This window comes from Mirounga leonina, unplaced genomic scaffold, assembly GCF_011800145.1.
Source record: "Mirounga leonina isolate KUSES-001 unplaced genomic scaffold, KU_Mleo_1.0 Mir_94, whole genome shotgun sequence".
NCBI lineage: Eukaryota > Metazoa > Chordata > Mammalia > Carnivora > Phocidae > Mirounga > Mirounga leonina.
The window spans coordinates 41,689,056-41,707,958 of NW_023270855.1; the positions used below are offsets into that span (position 1 = coordinate 41,689,056).

At 41.8% G+C, this 18,903-nt stretch overlaps 1 protein-coding gene across 1 annotated transcript in view; it reads left to right on the top strand.

The window, feature by feature from the left end:
* The window catches only part of PRKAR2A (protein kinase cAMP-dependent type II regulatory subunit alpha), a 116,941-nt gene extending 101,103 nt beyond the window's left edge, over window positions 1-15,838 (top strand). Inside the window, exons 9-11 of the mRNA XM_034997751.1 lie at window positions 11,602-11,667; window positions 14,127-14,268; window positions 14,740-15,838. Of these exons, the coding sequence (XP_034853642.1) occupies window positions 11,602-11,667; window positions 14,127-14,268; window positions 14,740-14,873 (342 nt within the window). The 3' untranslated portion in view covers window positions 14,874-15,838. The remainder of the gene's footprint in view (window positions 1-11,601; window positions 11,668-14,126; window positions 14,269-14,739) is intronic.
* Window positions 15,839-18,903: the final 3,065 nt, after the last annotated feature.

Genomic DNA, 18,903 nt, shown 5'->3' on the forward strand with positions numbered 1-18,903 from the left:
TCTCACAGACTGCCAAACGTTTTAAAAACGGCTCTACCGGGGCGCGTGGGTGGCTCAGTCGTTAAGCGTCTGCCTTCAGCTCAGGTCATGATCCCAGATTCCTGGGATCGAACCCCGCATCGGGCTCCCTGCTCCGCGGGAAGCCTGCTTCTCCCTCTCCCACTCCCCCTGCCTGTGTTCCCTCTCTCGCTGTCTCTCTCTCTGTCAAATAAATAAAACCTTTGAAAAAAAAAAAAAAACCCGGCTCTACCATTTTGCATTCCCCCAGCAATGTAATAGAATTCCAGTTGTTCTGCATCCTCATCAACATTTAGTATCAACAGTCATTTTAATTTTAACCATTCTAGTGGATATGAAGTGGTAATTCATTTTGGTTTTAATTGGCATTTGCCTAATGTCTGATGATGTTGAGTATCTTTTTCCTGTGACTGCTTGCCATCCATGTTTTTCTGAAGTTTCTGCAAATCTTTTGCCCTATTTACCATTAGGTAATTTGGTTTCTTATTATTGAGTTGTTAGAGTTCTTTTTGTATTCTGACTATAAATCATTTATCAGACAAATGGTTGGCAAATATTTCTCCCAGTCTGTGCCTGTGACTGTGGCTTGTCTCTTCATTTTCTTTTCTTTTTTTCTTTTTATTTTTTTTTAAGATTTTATTTTTTTATTTGAGAGAGAGAGAGCACGAGCAGGGGGAGGGGCAGAGGGAGAAGCACACTCCCCACCGGGCTGAGAGCCTGACTTGGGGCTTGATCCCAGGACTCTGGGATCATGACCTGAGCCAAAGGCAGATGCTTAACCAACTGAGCCACCCAGGTGACCCATTTTCTTTTCTTTTTTTAATTATTTTTTCTTTCCAAACTTTTATTTAAATTCTAGTTAGTTAACAAACAGTGTAATATTGGTTTCAGGAGTAGAACTTAGTGATTCATCACTTACATATAACACCCGGTGCTCATCATAACAAGTGCCCTCCTTAATCCCATTACCCATCTAGCCTATCCCCCATCCACCTCCCTTGTCCCTTCACTTTCTTAATGGTAGTTTTTAAAAAGCAGAAGTTTTGGGGCGCCTGGGTGGCTCAGTTGGTTAAACGTCTGCCTTCGGCTCAGGTCATGATCTCAGGGTCCTGGGATCGAGTCCCACGTCGGGCTCCCTGCTCAGTGGGGAGTCTGCTTTCCCTCTGCCTCTGCACCCCCCCACTCTTGCTCTTTCTCTCTCTCAAAGAAATAAATAAAAACCTTTAAAAAAAAACAAAAGTTTTTTATTTTGAAGAATCTAGTTTATAATTTTTTTTCTCTTGTAATTCATGCTTCTCATGCCCTATTTAAAAAAAAATCTTTGCAAGGTCAATAAGACTTTCTCCTACGTTTACCTCTAGGCCAGCACCATTAAATAAATATCAGGTAAGACACATACGTAATTTAAAATTTTTTAGCAGCCAAAATCTTCTAAAAAGGTGAACTTAATTCTAATAATATGATATATGTAAACCTAATATCTTTAAATAATACCATTTCAACATCTAAGTGATATAAAAATTCAGTGATCAAATATTTTACATTCTTTTTTTTGGTACTTGGTCTTTAAAATTTGATGTGTATTTTATACTTAACGGCACATCTAAATCTATAGAAGCTACATTTCAGGTGCACAGTAGCCACATGCTACTGTATTGAGCAGGGCAGTTGTAGATATTTCACAGTTCTAACTCATACATTTAGATCTGTGATCTTTTTTTTATTTTTTTTTAGAGTAGGCTCCATGCGCAACATGGGGCTTGAACTCATGACCCTGAGATCAAGAGTCACATGCTCTACTGACTGAGCCAGTCAGGCGCCCCTGATCTGTGATCCATTTTGAGTTAATTTTTGAACATGGTGTAAAGTTTTTACAGAGTTTTGCATATGGATGTCCAATTATTCCAGCATCATTTGTTGAAAAGATTATCCTATCCCATTGCCTTGACAGTTGTATTGAAAAATATTTGGCCATATGTTTTTTGGTCTATTTGTGGTCTCTGTTTTGTTCCATTGACTACTGCACTGTCTTGATTATAAAAGATTTTTATACTAAGTCTTAAAATCAGATAGTTTAAGCCCTCCAGATTTTTTTGTTCTTTTTCATAATTATTTTGGCTACTCTGTGCTCTTTGCATTTCTGTATATATTTTAGAACCAACTTAACAATTTCTACCAAAAAAGCCTGCTGAGATTTTTTTTTATTGGGAATGTGTTGAATCTATAGATCAATTTGGGGAGAAAGTGACATTGTAACAATAGTGTTTTGTGTCAGTCTCAGGCCATTAACAGTGATGCTATCAGCTAGGAATGCCTGGGACACTCACCTACTTCTTCTTCTTCTTTTTTTTTTTTGCTTTTTTTATTGTTATGTTAATCACCATACATTACATCATTAGTTTTAGATGTAGTGTTCCATGATTCATTGTTTGTGCATAACACCCAGTGCTCCATGCAGAACGTGCCCTCTTTAATACCCATCACCAGGCTAACCCATCCTCCCACCCCCCTCCCCTCTAGAACCCTCAGTTTGTTTTTCAGAGTCCATCGTCTCTCATGGTTCATCTCCCCCTCCGATTTCCCCCCCTTCATTCTTCCCCTCCTGCTATCTTCTTCTTTTTTTTTTTTTTCTTAACATATATTGCATTATTTGTTTCAGAGGTACAGATCTGAGATTCAACAGTCTTGCACAATTTACAGCGCTTACCAGAGCACATACCCTCCCCAGTGTCTATCACCGAGTCACCCCATTCCTCCCACCCCACCCCCCACTCCAGCAACCCTCAGTTTGTTTCCTGAGATTAAGAATTCCTCATATCAGTGAGGTCATATGATACATGTCTTTCTCTGTTTGACTTATTTCGCTCAGCATAATACCCTCCAGTTCCATCCACGTTGTTGCAAATGGCAAGATCTCATTCCTTTTGATGGCTGCATAATATTCCATTGTATATCTATATACCACTTCTTCTTTATCCATTCATCTGTCGATGGACATCTTGGCTCTTTCCACAGTTTGGCTATTGTGGACATTGCTGCTATAAACATCAGGGTGCACGTACCCCTTTGGATCCCTACGTTTGTATCTTTGGGGTAAATATCCAGTAGTGCAAGTGCTGGATCATATGGTAGCTCTATTTTCAACTTTTTGAGGAACCTCCATACTGTTTTCCAGAGTGGCTGTACCAGCTTGCATTCCCACCAACAGTGTAGGAGGGTTCCCCTTTCTCCGCATCCCCGCCAACATCTGTCATTTCCTGACTTGTTAATTTTAGCCATTCTGACCGGTGTGAGGTGGTATCTCATTGAGGTTTTGATTTGGATTTCCCTGATGCCGAGTGATATTGAGCACTTTTTCATGTGTCTGTTGGCCATGTGGATGTCTTCTGTGGAAGACATGTCTTTGGAAAAATGTCTGTTCATGTCTTCTGCCCATTTCTTGAGTGGATTCTTTGTTCTTTGGGTGTTGAGTTTGATAAGTTCTTTATAGATTTTGGATACTAGCCCTTTATCTGATATGTCATTTGCAAATATCTTTTCCCATTCTGTCGGTTGTCTTTTGGTTTTGTTGACTGTTTCCTTTACTTTGCAAAAGCTTTTTATCTTGATGAAGTCCCAGTAGTTCATTTTTGCCCTTGCTTCCCTTGCCTTTGGCGATGTTTCTAGGAAGAAGTTGCTGCGGTTGAGGTCGAAGAGGTTGCTGCCTGTGTTCTCCTTTAGGATTTTGATGGACTCCTGTCTCACATTTAGGTCTTTCAACCATTTTGAGTCTATTTTTGTGTGTGGTGTAAGGAAATGGTCCAGTTTCATTCTTCTGCATGTGGCTGTCCAATTTTCCCAACACCATTTGTTGAAGAGACTGTCTTTTTTCCATTGGACATTCTTTCCTGCTTTGTCGAAGATTAGTTGACCATAGAGTTGAGGGTCCATTTCTGGGCTCTCTATTCTGTTCCATTGATCTATGACACTCACCTACTTCTAGCAAGCCCCCACAGACAGTTCTCCAGAGCCGTGTTGTGGCTGGACCAGCCCTTGTGGTTCTTATTATGACTGCAAGACTTACCTCAGCAACAACCATGAGGGAACTTCGAAAAAACAGGTTTATTACTCACAGATCCTGGAGGGTACATGGCACATCCAGAGCCACACAGTGAGGTCACAGGGTGGGGGACCTGGAATTCTGTCTTTATTGGGGATGAGGGTGGGGTGTCCAGGGTTTGGCAGGTTCACTCTTTATTGGCGAATTTAAAATGTAAGAGCAGGAATTAGGGTCTGGGAAGAGAAAAGTGTGGTCACTCAAGCGGTCAGTCTTCTACATTTCCCAGGGCTTTCTAAAAGGGAAACTTCATAGGTGGGAGCAGCCTGGGTCTTTATCTAGTTGTGTAGCTGGCAATGTTTATTCAAGATGGGTGTCTTTGAAATGGTTGCCTCAATAATCAAAAGCTTAATGTCATTCACTTACATTACAATCAAAAAAGCTTATTGTCAGATACGTACACTACAGTGAGTTGGTTCATGAACATAATATATATATTTTTTTAAATTTTTCTATATGTTTTAATTTTTCTCTGTAATATTTTATACTTTTCAGGTCTTTATACTTTTTTATACTTTTATATACTTTTTCTATACTTTTATTTATACTTTTCTATATATTTTAATTTTTCTCTTAACATTTTATACTTTTCAAGTCTTACACATCTGTTAAATTTATACCTGGATATTTCATATGCTTAACGTTATTCTAAGTGGTTTTCCTTTTTTCAATATTTAATTATTTATTGCTAGTGTATAAAAATACAGTTGAATTTTGCATATTGATCCTGTGGTATTTACAACCTTGCTAACCTTGCTGATTTTAGTAGCTTTTTTGTAGCTTCCTTGGGATTTTCTATATAGATGATTATTTTATCTATGAACAAAGACAGTTTTACTTCTGTATGCCTTCTTTTTCATTTTTAATTAATTAATTAATTTGTCTTATCGCATTGGCCGTATCCTCCAGTACAATATTGAATAGAAACGCTGAAAACAGACATCTTTGTCTTGTTATTGGTCTTGTTATTGATCTTAAGAGGAAAGCATTTAGTTGTTCACCATTAAGTATAATGTAAACTGTAAGCTTCTTTATAAGTGCCCTTAATCAGGTTAGGGAAGGTTCCTTCTCTTCCTAGTTTTCTCAGTTTTTATCATGAAAAGATGTTGAATTTTGTCAGATGTTTTTGCTGTTTTTATTGCGGTGCTCATATGGGTTTTCTTTTTTAGTTAACAACTATGAATTACATTGCTTGACTTTTTTTTTAACATCGATTGAATTTTGAATATTAAACCAAGCTTGCATCCTGGAGTGAGTCCTACTTGGTCATGATATATTATCCTTTTTATTTATTACTGGATTTAACTTGCTAAAATTTTGTTAAGTTTTTTTTTTAATTTGAAGATCTTATTGGCTTTATTAAGTAATTTGTGAATTAGGCAGCATCCCATCTAGCATGTAGTGGGTAACTCCCTTGTTAAGGATTTTGGTGTTTGTTCATGAAGGATATTGGTCTGTAGTTTTCTTGTGATGTCTTTGTCTGGTTTTGGTATCAACAACACCTCCAGACGATTTTAATGTTTTTTGCTAAAGTTTGAAAACCCCTGCTATAGACTATTCCAAGACTTGGAAATGCCCTTGCATTAAGAATACTTGGTGGAAATGTTTGAGAAGCACTTTCAAAGATTTTTGAGAGGAAAGATGACACTATGAGAATTGTATTCTCGAAGCATAGTTCTGGCATCAGTGAAAAATGAATTGGCTTCAGCCTCATTGAGTAATTAGGAAGTGCAAATTAAAAACCACAGTCAGGGCGCCTGGGTGGTTCAGTTGGTTAGGCAACTACCTTCGGCTCGGGTCGTGATCCTGGAGTCTGGGGATCAAGTCCCACATCAGGCTCCCTGCTCGGCGGGGAGCCTGCTTCTCCCTCTGACCCTACCCCCTCTCATGCTCTCTCTCTCTCAAATAAAAATAAAAAAATAAAAACCACAGTGAGAACTATTTTCATACCTATTGGCTTGGCAAAAAGTAGGAAACTGACAATTGCAAGATGTAGTAGGAAGTTTTATTCACTGTTAATAGAATAACCCTTTTGAGAGAAATTTACCCTCATCCTGTAAAGCTGAATTTATTCTATAATCCAGAAACTTATTTCTAGATATTTTCAGAGAAGCCCCCTTATACCTCAGAAGCTGTTCCACCCTCATGAGCTCCTTCCTAGTCACAGCCTTCCTACCTCCCTATCCTGACTTTTATGGTAGTCATGTATTTGCTTTCCTTTGTAGTGATTGACACTGAGGTATACACCCTAAACAATATGGCCACATCCTGCTACTTTTTTAAATTTCTAAATTGGAATTAGAAAGTATTATTTTATTTGCATCTTTGTTTGCTCAGCATTCACCCACATTGTTGTGTGCAGCTGTAGTTTGTTGGTTTTCATTGCTGTACAATATTCCAGTGTGTGAATAAATTATTTGCCTCCCCACTGCTGATGGACATTTGGGGTGTTCCTAGTTTTTAGCTGTTATGAACAAGGCTTCAGTGATTACATTCATTTGATTTTGAAATGTTAAAGCAGCCTTTTGTTGCTGAGATAGACCAACGTGGTCATTGTGTAGTATCCTTTTCATATGTTGATGAATCTAGTTTGTTAATATTTTGTTAAGATTTTATGGCTATATTCCCAAGTGAGACTGATCTGTAATTTCTTGGGGTGGCTCAGTCCCTTAAGCGTCTGCCTTCGACTCAGGTCATGATCCTAGGGTTTTGGGATCAAGCCCCACTCAGGCTCTCTGCTCAGCGGGGAGTCTGCTTCTCCCGCTCCCTCTGCCTGCTGTGCCCCCTGCTTGTGTGCATGCGTGCTCTCTCTCTCTCTGTGTCAAATAAATAAATAAAATCTTAAAAAAAAAACCCCAAACTAGAATTCTTTCGATATCTTACAGAACTTATCAGTGTTTCTTTTGTGGGAAGATTTTTGACTATAGATTAAATTATTTTAATTGTTAAACTATTTAAGTTTTCTATTTCATCTTTGTCTAAAATTCAGTGTTATTGGCATAAAGTTGGTCATAACGTTCCTGTAACACCTTTTATTTTTTTATATTTTTATTTAAATTTTACTTAGCTAATATACATTGCAGTATTGGTTTCTGGAGTAGAATTCAGTGATTGATCACTTACATACAAAACCCGGTGCTCATCACAACAAGTGCCCTCCTTTTAACTTCACCCATTTAGCCCACCCACCCCCACCTCTCTCCCGTCAACCTTCATTTTGTTCTCTATCATTAATAGTGTCTTATGGTTCCTCTGTCCTCTCTCCTTTCCCCCCACCCTTCCCAATATGTTCATCTGTTTTCTTTCTTAAATTCCACATATGAATGAAATCATATGGTATTTGTATTCCCCTAACTTATTTCGCTTAGCCTAATACACTTTAGCTCTATCCACGTTGTTGCAAATGGCAAGATTTCATTCTTTTTTGATGGCTGAGTAATATTCCATTGTGTGTGTGTGTGTGTGTGTGTGTACCACATCTTTATCTATTTTCATCAGTTGATGAACATTTGGGCTCTCTCTATAGTTTGTCTATTATTGATAATGCTGCTATAAACATCGGGGTGCATGTACCCCTTTGAATCTGTATTTTTGTATCCTTTGGGTAAATACCTAGTAGTGTAATTGCTGGGTCATAGGGTAGTTCTATTTTTAACTTTTTGAGGAACCTCCAAATTGTTCTCCAGAGTGGCTGCACCAGCTTGCATTCCCACCAACAGTGCAAGAAAGTTCCCCTTTCTCTGCATCCTCGCCAACACCTGCTGTTTCTTGTGTTGTTAATTTTAGCCATTCTAACAGGCTTGAGGTAGTATCTCATCATAGTTTTGATTTGCATTTCCCTGATGATGAGTGATGTTGAGCATCCTTTCATGTGTCTGTTAGCCATCTGGATGTCTTCTTTGGAAAAGTGTCTATTCATGTTGTCTGCCCATTTCTTTTTTTTTTTTTTTAAGATTTTTTATTTATTTGACAGAGAGAGATAGTGAGAACAGGAACACAAGCAGGGGGAGTGGCAGGCAGAGGGAGAAGCAGAGGCCACGCTGAGCAGGGAGCCCGACATGGGGCTCGATCCCAGAACCCTGGGATCATGACCTGAACCGAAGGCAGATGCTTGACGACTGAGCCACCCAGGGCCCCCTGTCTGCCCATTTCTTCATAGGATTATTTGTTTTTGGGTGTTGAGTTTGGTAAATTCTTTAGAGATTTTGGATACTAACCCTTTATCTGATACGTCATTTGCAAATATCTTCTCCCATTTTGTAGGCTGCCTTTTAGTTTGTTGATTGTTTCCCCTATAACACCTTTTAAATATATACAAGACCTAGAATGATGTTCCCGTCTTCATTCCTGATGTTGTTTTGTGCCTTCTCCTTTTTTTTTTTCTCGCTCAAGCTTGCGAGGGGCTTATCAATTCTTTCAGTCTTTTTGAAGAACCAACTCTCACCTTTTATTAATCCTGTTGAACGTTTTGTTTCATTACTTTCTGTCTTTATCTTATTTCCTTTCTTCTACTTTGTTTTTGCTATATCCGCTCCCCCCCACCCCATTCTCTTGAGTTGGTTGCTTAGCATTTTAAAACTAGAAGCTTCCCAGAATCTGTGAAGATCAGTGATGATCATCAGCATTGAGAGATTGCTGCCTTAAGTCCCTCTTGACAGTTGTGCTGGGACTGCTGGGACTCTTTAGCACCAGCATGCCACTAGCCTCTCCCTGCAACCCAGCTGTTCTTTACATATGGTTGTGCCTATGGGTGGGTGCCTTGCTTAATGCAGGTGTGCAGTTGGGGCCCAGATACAGAAGAAAGAACAGAGGCCACTGCCTGTTGCACGGGATGGTGGGATGCTAGTGTGCATCTCAGCCTGTCTCTGGGTGTTCTCTAGACCATACGTGCTGTCAGGGGAGCCCCTGGCAAGCTGCCCCCTTCAGAGTTTCTCTTGTTACATCCTTACAAATTTTTAAAAAGATTTTATTTATTTATTAGTGAGAGAGAGAGAGCATGAGAGCGGGTTGAGGGCAGAGGGAGAAGCAGACTCTTACCTAGGCAAGCCTCGTTATTCCACGTGGTCTTGGTAATATTCCTTCCCATCTCCTCTCAGTCCGGAATCCACCAGCTATTCCCTTTGCCTCCTATGGCAGAGTTATTTATCTTTTGAGCTTCTGAGGAAATTCATCTGTAAAATGGGGTAGCAGTAGTACCGACTTTATTGACTTCTTAGGTGCTCGTATGAAGCAATGTACATGCAGCGCTCACCAGAGTGCCTGCTGGGAGGGAGCACACAGCATTGGCAGCAGATTTCTGCTCTATTTGAGCACCCCTGTTCATCTAACTTCTTCTTTTTTTTTTTTTCCAAAGATTTTATTTATTTGACAGACAGAGACACAGCGAGAGAGGGAACACAAGCAGGGGGAGTGGGAGAGGGAGAAGCAGGCTTCCCGCCGAGCAGGGAGCCCGATGCGGGGCTCCATCCCAGGACCCTGGGATCATGACCTGAGCTGAAGGCAGACGCCTAACGACTGAGCCACCCAGGCGCCCCTCATCAAACTCATTCTTTTCATCCTGTAGACATGCCTGAGTTTCTCTTGTCCTCCAAATACACTCACATTCCTCCACTCACTGTTTTTACTCCAGCAACTAGCTTCTCATTCCTTTCACAGGCAAGCACATTCAAAGTGCCGTCTCACAATGTGGACTAGCAGAAGCCAGACACAAAAGGCAATGTGCGATTCCATTTACATGAAGTTAAGGAACAACCTTCCTTTCCTTAACAGAAGTTAAGGAAAACTGCAAGGACAGAAGTCAGACACAATTACCTAATAGGTGAAGTAGTGGTGGTTTTGACTGAGAAACACTCTTTAGGCTGGAGGCCAGAAAGATTTTCTGTTTTGATCGAGGGGGTGGTCATACAGCTACATACATGTATAAAAGTTCATTAGGCTGCAGCCTTGAAAAATGAGCACATCTATCTAAGCAAAAAGAGCTCGGGCACCACCCTTCACCACCTGTCCCTTTTGTGGCTCATTGCTATACCACCCTCGTCTTGGTCACCAAATGTTTCCACACATTTGAATCATTATTACTCTTGACCTCCCGACAGAACTGAACACAGGTAATCACATCTTCCTTTATGAAACTCCCTTCTTGGGGCTAGAAACCACTCTTCCTCCTGGTGACCCTGCGTCTGGCACCCCCTTAGTTTCCTTCAGCAACTCGTGTCAGGGAGCTCTTTGTGTAATTCTAGAATTTCATGCTGATTTGGCTCTGCTGGGTACAGGGGACTTACCCCACACAGCAGCGCAGAAACCCGCAGACACCTCTTTATAACGCTGTGGCTTGTACTCACATGGAGCAGTGATTATTACATAGTGAACTGGGACTAGACTGACTCAGGAATGGCAGCCCCAGTTGTAAGGTGGACATTTGGAGTTCTGTGCAGTAGTTGAAGGACAGTGAAGTCTTACGCAAATTCAGAAGTGTAGATTCTTCTGAAGACATAAGACCCACGTGGAATGAGGACACATGATTAGTATTGAATTACCCAGTGTAGATGGTCGTTGCTCCGGATGTTAAGAGAAAGGTGTCAGAGCCTGAAATGGGCCTGTGAAATCCTCTTCTCCCAGCCTTCGCTCAGATTTCACCCTCTGATGAGAGTCTGCTGTATACTGTGGCCATACAGCAGAGTTTCTCCTCCCCCGGCACTCCAGATCCCACATTGCCTGCTCTGCTTTCTTCCCCTAGTACTTAATTGCCTTCCAACACAACAGTATCATTTGCTGATTCACTATGTTGATTGTTTACAGTTTGTTTGCCCTATCAGACTATAATTCCCACAAGGGTAGGGATATTTGTTTTGTCCACAGATACATCTCACATACCTAAAACAGTGTCTTGGCACATAGTAAATACTTAATTACTTGTTGAAATACCTGAATGACTGGTTCAGCCAAGTGGTTTAAAATCCAAGCAAGTGAAAGAAAAGCCTGAGGCTCATAAGGGTGACATCAACCCATATCAAAGTACCTCCTTCACCAAGGCAGGGCTTTCTCCAGATCCACCCTGTCCTCTGGAGGGCTGCATTTGGTGGTCCAGATTATCCCTGGGCCCGAGGCCCAGGGGTAGCCAGGAGTCACCTTAATATTGTCTGTAGTAGTTTTGTCTATTGGTCCCCCCTGCCCCATCCTCCCTCCCCCAGTCACAGGTTTCAATAGCAGACTAACCTGAGCAATAGTGATGCTGTGTGCAGCCTGGGCATACTCATGAGGAGAAATATGAATATTCCATGTTGGGAAGTGAGAGATGTGTGTCAGTCATAGTTAGACTGACATTCCCAGTGACCAGGATCCTCTCGTTTTGTACTGAATTTGTTAGCCACTGGTTAATTTGTAGAGTTGGAAAATAAATACAAATCAGGGCAATGAGAAAATTATCTATTTCTGTGTCCCTCGCCAATACATATGTATAGCTCTGACAACGTTCTCTCCCTCTCTAGGGTGAAAAGGCTGATAGCTTCTACATTATAGAGTCCGGAGAGGTGAGCATCCTGATCAGAAGCAAGGTGAGTCCGTGTGTGATGGTGCGATTTATGCCAGGTGCATGCACAGAAAGTCGCTGCTTGCTTTAAATAATGTGAAGGGTGTCTGGTGTAACAAAACCATCATTGTTCTATGAGGTATGTGACTGGCAAAGACCCATGTTTAAGTACCTCCAGTGGTAGGGATTTAGTATATTTCTCTTTGTTCCTATTGCCTTTGCCTCTGTGACATAATTAATGATATGAGAAATACTGGCCTATAAATCAATAAGAAAAAGATAAACCCCCTAGTAGAAAGTGGGGGAATTACATGATAAAGGCATACATGTGGGTGTTGAATATGAAAAAAGCTTCCTTTCTAGAGCACTGGGGGCAGGTCTTTAGGACCAGCATTACTATGCCATTTCGTGGATAGGGAGGCCTAGAAAACTGATGGCCAGTGAGTGGGAGGAGTGATTCTCATCATAAATCCATTGTCACCAGATTTCCCTATTCCAATTTTTTTTAAGAATGTAGAATTTGTTAAAATAGTTAAATATAATTCTAACCTAATATGAAACCTTTTACAGACTATCTTTAGTAAAAGTTAAATATGGAGAAAGAAAAACATGATTACTGCCTCTATTAAAAATAGATCTGCTGTTTCACATGAAACAATAGGTTGAAACATCTATGTTCTTTTACTTACTGTTTTTGGACTAGTGATATATGTTTGTACATTTCTCAAATACTCATTGACACTTGTTGATCACAGCATAATGTTGGGTATGTGGGACCAGCAGCACTGTGGCTCTAGGGGTGGGGGGAGCTTGTCAGGAATGCAGAGTCTTGGACTCTGCCCCAGACCTACTGAATCAGAATCTGCATTGTAACAAATCCCCTGGGGGCTGGCGTTCATATGACAGTGTGTTAACTGCTACTCTAAAGAAGGGACTACTTGGGCACAAACACGTCTGCAGCCCCAGAGGATGCTACAGAAACTGGAAGGAGAGTGCTGGCTCTGGTGGAGCAGATCAGCTTCAGAGGGAACAGGTTGGGGCGGAAGTGTGGAAGGAGGCTTACCTGCCTCTAACCTAAAGTGGCTCTTAGAGATTGAGACTAATTCTTACTAATAAATTCTAAATAATTTTTTACTGAAATTATTGCTTAGCTTAGCAGATGGATTTGTAAAAAAAAAAAAGGAAACTCTAGATATTAAATATAATATACTACATTATTTTCCATAATTTGATAAGCACTAATTAAAACCTGCTTGATTTCTTTTTTTTTTTCTTTTAAGATTTTATTTATTTGAGAGAGAGAGAGAGAGCACAAGCGGAGGGGAGGGGCAGAGGGAGAGGGAGAAGCAGACTCCCCACTGAGCAGGGAGCCCGATGCAGGGCTCCTTACCAGGACCCTGGGATCACGACCTGAGCTGAAGGCAGACGCATAACTGGCTGAGCCACCCAGGCTCCCCCCTGCTTGATTTCTTAATACAGAGTTAAAGCACTAAATATCCAGGTTGAACATTATTAAAAAAGTTTTTTTAGTCACTTAGCTCTTCTAAAAAAAAAAATGTGTGTAGTGGGGGGTGGGGAACCACTAACTTACAGAGCAGGCAGTACCTAAAAAGAAAACTTGTCACTGTAAAGTATTGTCCGAGAAAGGCATGGTCCCAAATAAAAAAGAAGTGACCCGGGATTGTGACTTTATCTAAGAGAAACATTAACATCATTTAGCAGGAATTAATAAAAGACCTTATCTTTTCTCTTGTACCTCAGAAGTCAGCATCTACCAAAAGGACAGCATTCATATATATATATATATATATATATATATATATATATATGTAAATGTATAATATATAAAAAAATATATGTGTTTTATGTTAATATATAATTGACACTATAATATGATCATATATATTGACATAATATATATAATGTATGTTATAATAATTACGTATATTTTTTTCCTTTGGAAGATACATATGTCTTCCAAAGAAAATGGTCTGCTCCCTACCTCTTGATACTTAGCCATTACCTGAAAGCTGTTGGGCCTTGGATGAAGGCCCAGGTAAAAGCCAGCTCCTCTAATTAAACCAGACCACTGAGGGCGCCTGGGTGGCTCAGTCATTAAGCGCCTGCCTTCTGCTCAGGTCACGGTCCCAGGGTCCTGGGATCGAGCCCCGCATCGGGCTCCCTGCTCTGCAAGAAGCCTCCTTCTCCCTCTCCCACTCCCCCTGCTTGTGTTCCCTCTCTCGCTGTGTCTCTCTCTGTCAAATAAATAAATAAAATCTTAAAAAATAAAAATAAAAGAAACCAACCCAGACCGCTGAGATGAACTAGCCCATGCAGTTGACATGGTACAGTTAGTGTCTCCGCAAAGTGAATTTCTCAATAATTGCGTTTTAAGTGTCCCAAGAAGGGAATGCAAGTGTGTGTAAGTGGATGTGCTCAGCTGCGTTCCGGAACCAGCCTAGTCATGTTTTCCACCCGCTCTAGACCAAAGCGAACAAGGACGGCGGGAACCAGGAGGTCGAGATAGCCCGTTGTCGTAAGGGGCAGTACTTCGGAGAGCTGGCACTGGTCACCAACAAGCCCAGAGCTGCTTCAGCATATGCAGTGGGGGATGTCACATGCTTAGGTAAGAAAAATAGATTCTTTATGCACTAATGCTTTTTTTCCTAACACGCAGTATTTTTTTTTTTTTGCCCCATCAGTAAGCCTTGACTCATTTCACCAGTTCTCACACACATCTAGGCTTGAACAGTCTGTGGGACCAACTAGGAATGGGTGACTGTACCCTTTGAGCAGACATTTCTGAGCACTGAGTGAGGATAGCCTGTGAGAAGAGCAGTCACGGAGGCAGGTGTCCAAGGCTCTGCTGGGACCCAGTGAGTAGGTGCTGCTGGGCTCTGCAAAGTCGCCAACAGATGACACAGTCCGGCTGGGCTCACATAGAAACATCCGTCCTTTTTCCAAGCACCCAGCATCCCCCAGTCTGATTCCCTGAGGTGAATGGGTATATGTGAGAGAAGGTTTGCATGAGGGAAATGACTTTGAATTATTGGTGTAGAGAATTCATTCTCTCGCGTGCCTCTTTCTAACAATGCAGTTATGGACGTACAGGCGTTTGAGAGGCTTCTGGGGCCCTGCATGGACATCATGAAGAGGAACATCTCACACTACGAGGAACAGCTGGTGAAGATGTTTGGCTCCAGCATGGATCTGATTGACCCCGGGCAGTAGGTGTGCCCCAGCCCAGAGCCTTCTCAGTGTGACACCGAAACCTTCTGGTCAGCCACAGAACACACGCAGAAGACAGACACGACAGACCCGTTCCTGCTCTCACCACCGCCGCCAGCTGCTATTGCCGTGGCCGTGGGCATGTAGGACACTTGAAAGTCAGCACTACAGGATGGGCAGAGGTTCCGCCCACACCTCCTCCACTTTGCTTCTGAAAGCCCATTATTAGACCACTCGTAATGATTATTCCAGCCCAGTTGTCACATCTTTGGTTCATAATGGCATGTCTCTCCAGCAGTTTAAGTGCCTGATACAAAGTCCACAGCGTAATCATCTTCCTTTCCTCTCTGGCTGCTACTGTTGCTGTTGGAAGTCACCACAGGTCTGCACAGAGCTGTGTTCAACTGTAGACACCCGCCCCTGACCTTCCTCAAGGGAGGCATTGTCGTAGCCCTTGATCTTCTCGTTTGTCCTTTGAGAAAGTCCGCATTTGTTCACACTGGTAGCCTTCGGTTTTACAGTAGAAGATGCGGCAGGGAGGCTGGAGGTCTGCGGGCCTGGGGCATCCATGACAGCTATCTCCAAACTCACAGCGATGCTGGGGGGAAGGCCCTGCCCCGGGCCCAGCAGCTCAGCACCCCAGAGTACACTGATTGGTTATGAAGACCCGTGTTAGAGCAGAGAATTTGGGTTCAGCACGTTCTTCAGGTAGCGGAGAGCCAGGGAAGGTTTTCTGGGTTGGGGGTTTTGTTTTGTTTTGTTTTGTTTTAGTAGATTTTGTTTTGTTTTATTTAATCTCTGTGCGGTTTGCATGAATGAATTACTGTCCGTTTCTAAGGAGCCAGGGTCTGGATGTGCCATGACTTTATCTGACCCAAATACTTCCCTGGGCAACTCCTGCCATCTTGTTTCCAGTTGCCCCTACCCGCTGATAATGGCAGTGTGCCAGCAAGAGGTTGTATTACAAAGAGAGCCCTTTCCTTCTCCAGTGTTGTTACATAGCTTTGCTGTTGAACTATCAATTTTTAAATTCTTTAAAGAAGAAGCAGCTATTTTTTTGAAATTAAAAATTTTTTATTTCTGCATTTGGGGAATTCCCGTTGACCTGGTCATATATATCAGTGTGTCAGCTGACTCAGGCATTCATCCTGAAGATCAACTCTTTGTTTTTAAAAATCAGAATCAGGGCGCCTGGGTGGCTCAGATGGTTAAGCGTCTGCCTTCGGCTCAGGTCATGATCCCAGGGTCCTGGGATCGAGTCCCGCATCGGGCTCTCTGCTCCTTGGGAGCCTGCTTCTCCCTCTGCCTCTCTCTCTCTCTGTCTCTCATGAATAAATAAATAAAAATCTTTAAAAAAAAAAATCAATCATTCACTATTTCATGGAATTACTGCAAAGACCTTTCTAGTTAAGGTGTTGGGATATTTGGGGTTCCAATTATTAACCCCAGAGGAAAGTAAATTAGCTTGTATTTTAAAACTTTTTAACCTTTTAATTATATCAAGTAGAATTGTGATGAATTATCCTAATTAACTAGATATAGTTCAGGATAAATTTTTTTTTTTTTTGAGAATGACTTAGAATCAGATGCTACAAGAGATCCTAAGAGCAGTGTGAAGTTTGCATAGAGATAAATTTGAATATTGTAGCCAAGCTTATATTAAATCAAGAGGCCCTTTCCAATATGATTTACTTTTTAAACTTGTGTAACTCAATAAATCCCTAAGAGATTGCATGCTGAGGCTTGAGTCATTCCTGTTGTAGGATAATGATGGAGCCCACATGGTCACTTCTATTGTCCATAGAAGCCGGGCTCTCTGCTTTTGCCATGGACAGTGTGGTGGAGGGATTTCTAGAGTGGTGACCCACCACAACCTTGGTCAAGTCTCCCTTTTTCTTGTGTTCCGTGAAGTAAAAGCAGAAGGACTCTTTTCAGACAGCCCTAGCTAGGTAGCCTGCATTGCAGCTCCCAGAATCATGAAAGGTTGTAACTAATACTCCCAAACAGGCAGCTAGCTATGGGAAAGCCCATGTGGTTTTTTTCCCACAATTTTCCAAGGTTCTTTTCTAGGGTGTTGCTTTATTATCAAATAAATTACGAAAGAAGATCTTGTACTTTAGCAGACAAGAATCACACCTGTTTCTTCCAAAAGGAGCAGGCACAGACAGTGAGCTTTAGGAGTGTCACAGAGCTCTAGCCCCCTCTATTCGAGGACTCTGTTTAAACACTGAGCAGATGCCCCCTTTGCACCCCCGTGCCAGCATTAGTCAGGGCTGGCTGGGAGCTCAGTGCCAGAGTCACTCCTGCAGGCTGCTAGGCATGGGCTTCTCATCCTGCCTTCTTGCACATCCCAGTTCAGTCTTCCCCCTTCACAGAAGCCTCTTTGGTACCCCCAACTCACTGATGGTTGCTGTTTTACAGAGTAGAATTCATCCAGGTTTGAGTCCTCCTGCTCTAACTACAGACTGACATATGGGTCATGAGTATAGATCCTCACTGCATACAGGGCCCCTTGGGGGTCTGGCTTAGGAAGGAAGACTTTCACTCACCAGTGTGAGTGCAATAGTACCAGGAGTCTGACAGGGTTCCAGTTCTCTTGGCAGCCTGGGGGATCAGAGGTGGCAGACTGAGCTCAACTGAGGGCTCAGGTGTCCACAGTATGCCAGGCAAGCCCTGCACTGTTGGTTGAGCCTCAAGGAGAGGAGTGTGTTGGGAAGAGATCCCTTTTATATTCTTCTCTTCCATGGGTTAGAGCTTCACGTCCTCTTTCCTGGCTTTGCTATTGATTTGGGATGATGGAAAATATTCCTGAGAGCCTTGAGGCCCAACCTACAGTATTATCCTTTCTTCTAGCCCCAGTTTATCACACCCACCCTCTTGTTTTGGTTGTAGTCTCTGAAGGAAGGCTTCACGTGTGCTGTCCTCTTAGTTGATCGTTTTACATATAATTGCTGTAGATTCTCAGGAGTCAGGGTGCATCTTTTCTTTGAGCAGTTTAATGAGTGAATTCAGCAGCAAAGTGGCAAGAAATGGTTCTCCGACCAGGAGAGGTCATGTTCATCCTCTTAATGCCCAGATTCTCTGCTCGCAGTGGTAGTCAGTGAGAGGTGCCCCTGGGGCCCAGCGGTACCCTGGGCATACAGCATTTCCACGTCAAGTCGCTGTGCAGAAACCGTCTTCTCTCATTTAGAAAGAGTGAAAGAGCATTTTTGCACAGAGTAAAAGGAAAAAGACCCATGAATGTCATCTTTTATATTTTGTTTTCGGTTGGCTGATGTTGGAATTTTTGTTCTTGACATACACTTGTAAACCAGTCTTGCCAAGATACAAGTTGTTTTGGTTTTTCACTACAATTACCTCTTGTTCCTCCTGTCTTGACTGCTGACATTCCTCAATGATTCTAATGTCTATTTTATGGGAAGCGGCCTTCCCCTGTGGGTTTCCTTTTACACACTGCAGGGCTATCTTTATACTTAAAAAAAAAAGAGAAAAAAAAAAGGAGGAAACTGTCACTAACCTCATGGGGTATTTGTAGAAAACCATTTAGCCCACCTTGAGCAAAAGGTAGATTTCCTCATTGTTTTCTTAAGCTCATTGTAAGAAAAGAAATCTAATTCAGCATTATTGTGCTACCTCAAAGGTAAAATGTTTTAAGGTCTTTTTTTGGTCCTGAGTTCTACACATAGTATTTGAAATGTCTTTCAATTGGAGTTGTTTTTAAATCATTGGGGAGAATCTTATTTTAACCGTTTTACACTTGTATTTTAATGTCAGAAGAATAAGTGATTAGAAAGTGATCAATTATTGCTCTGTAGTATTGAACATATAATTAAATCATTGTTTGCCATAAACAAGGTTGGGTTTTTTAAAAGGAAACTCTAGGGCTCGGCTGTGCTTTTGGTTAATAAAGGCTGACAAATCATGTCTGGCTTTCTGGTGTGGCCCTGTGTTGTTTGTCCTCCCATTTCAGGGTTCCTGGCCATCATAGTACTCCTCCGGCAGATATATTGTTGGGACTGGGATGTGAGCTCTT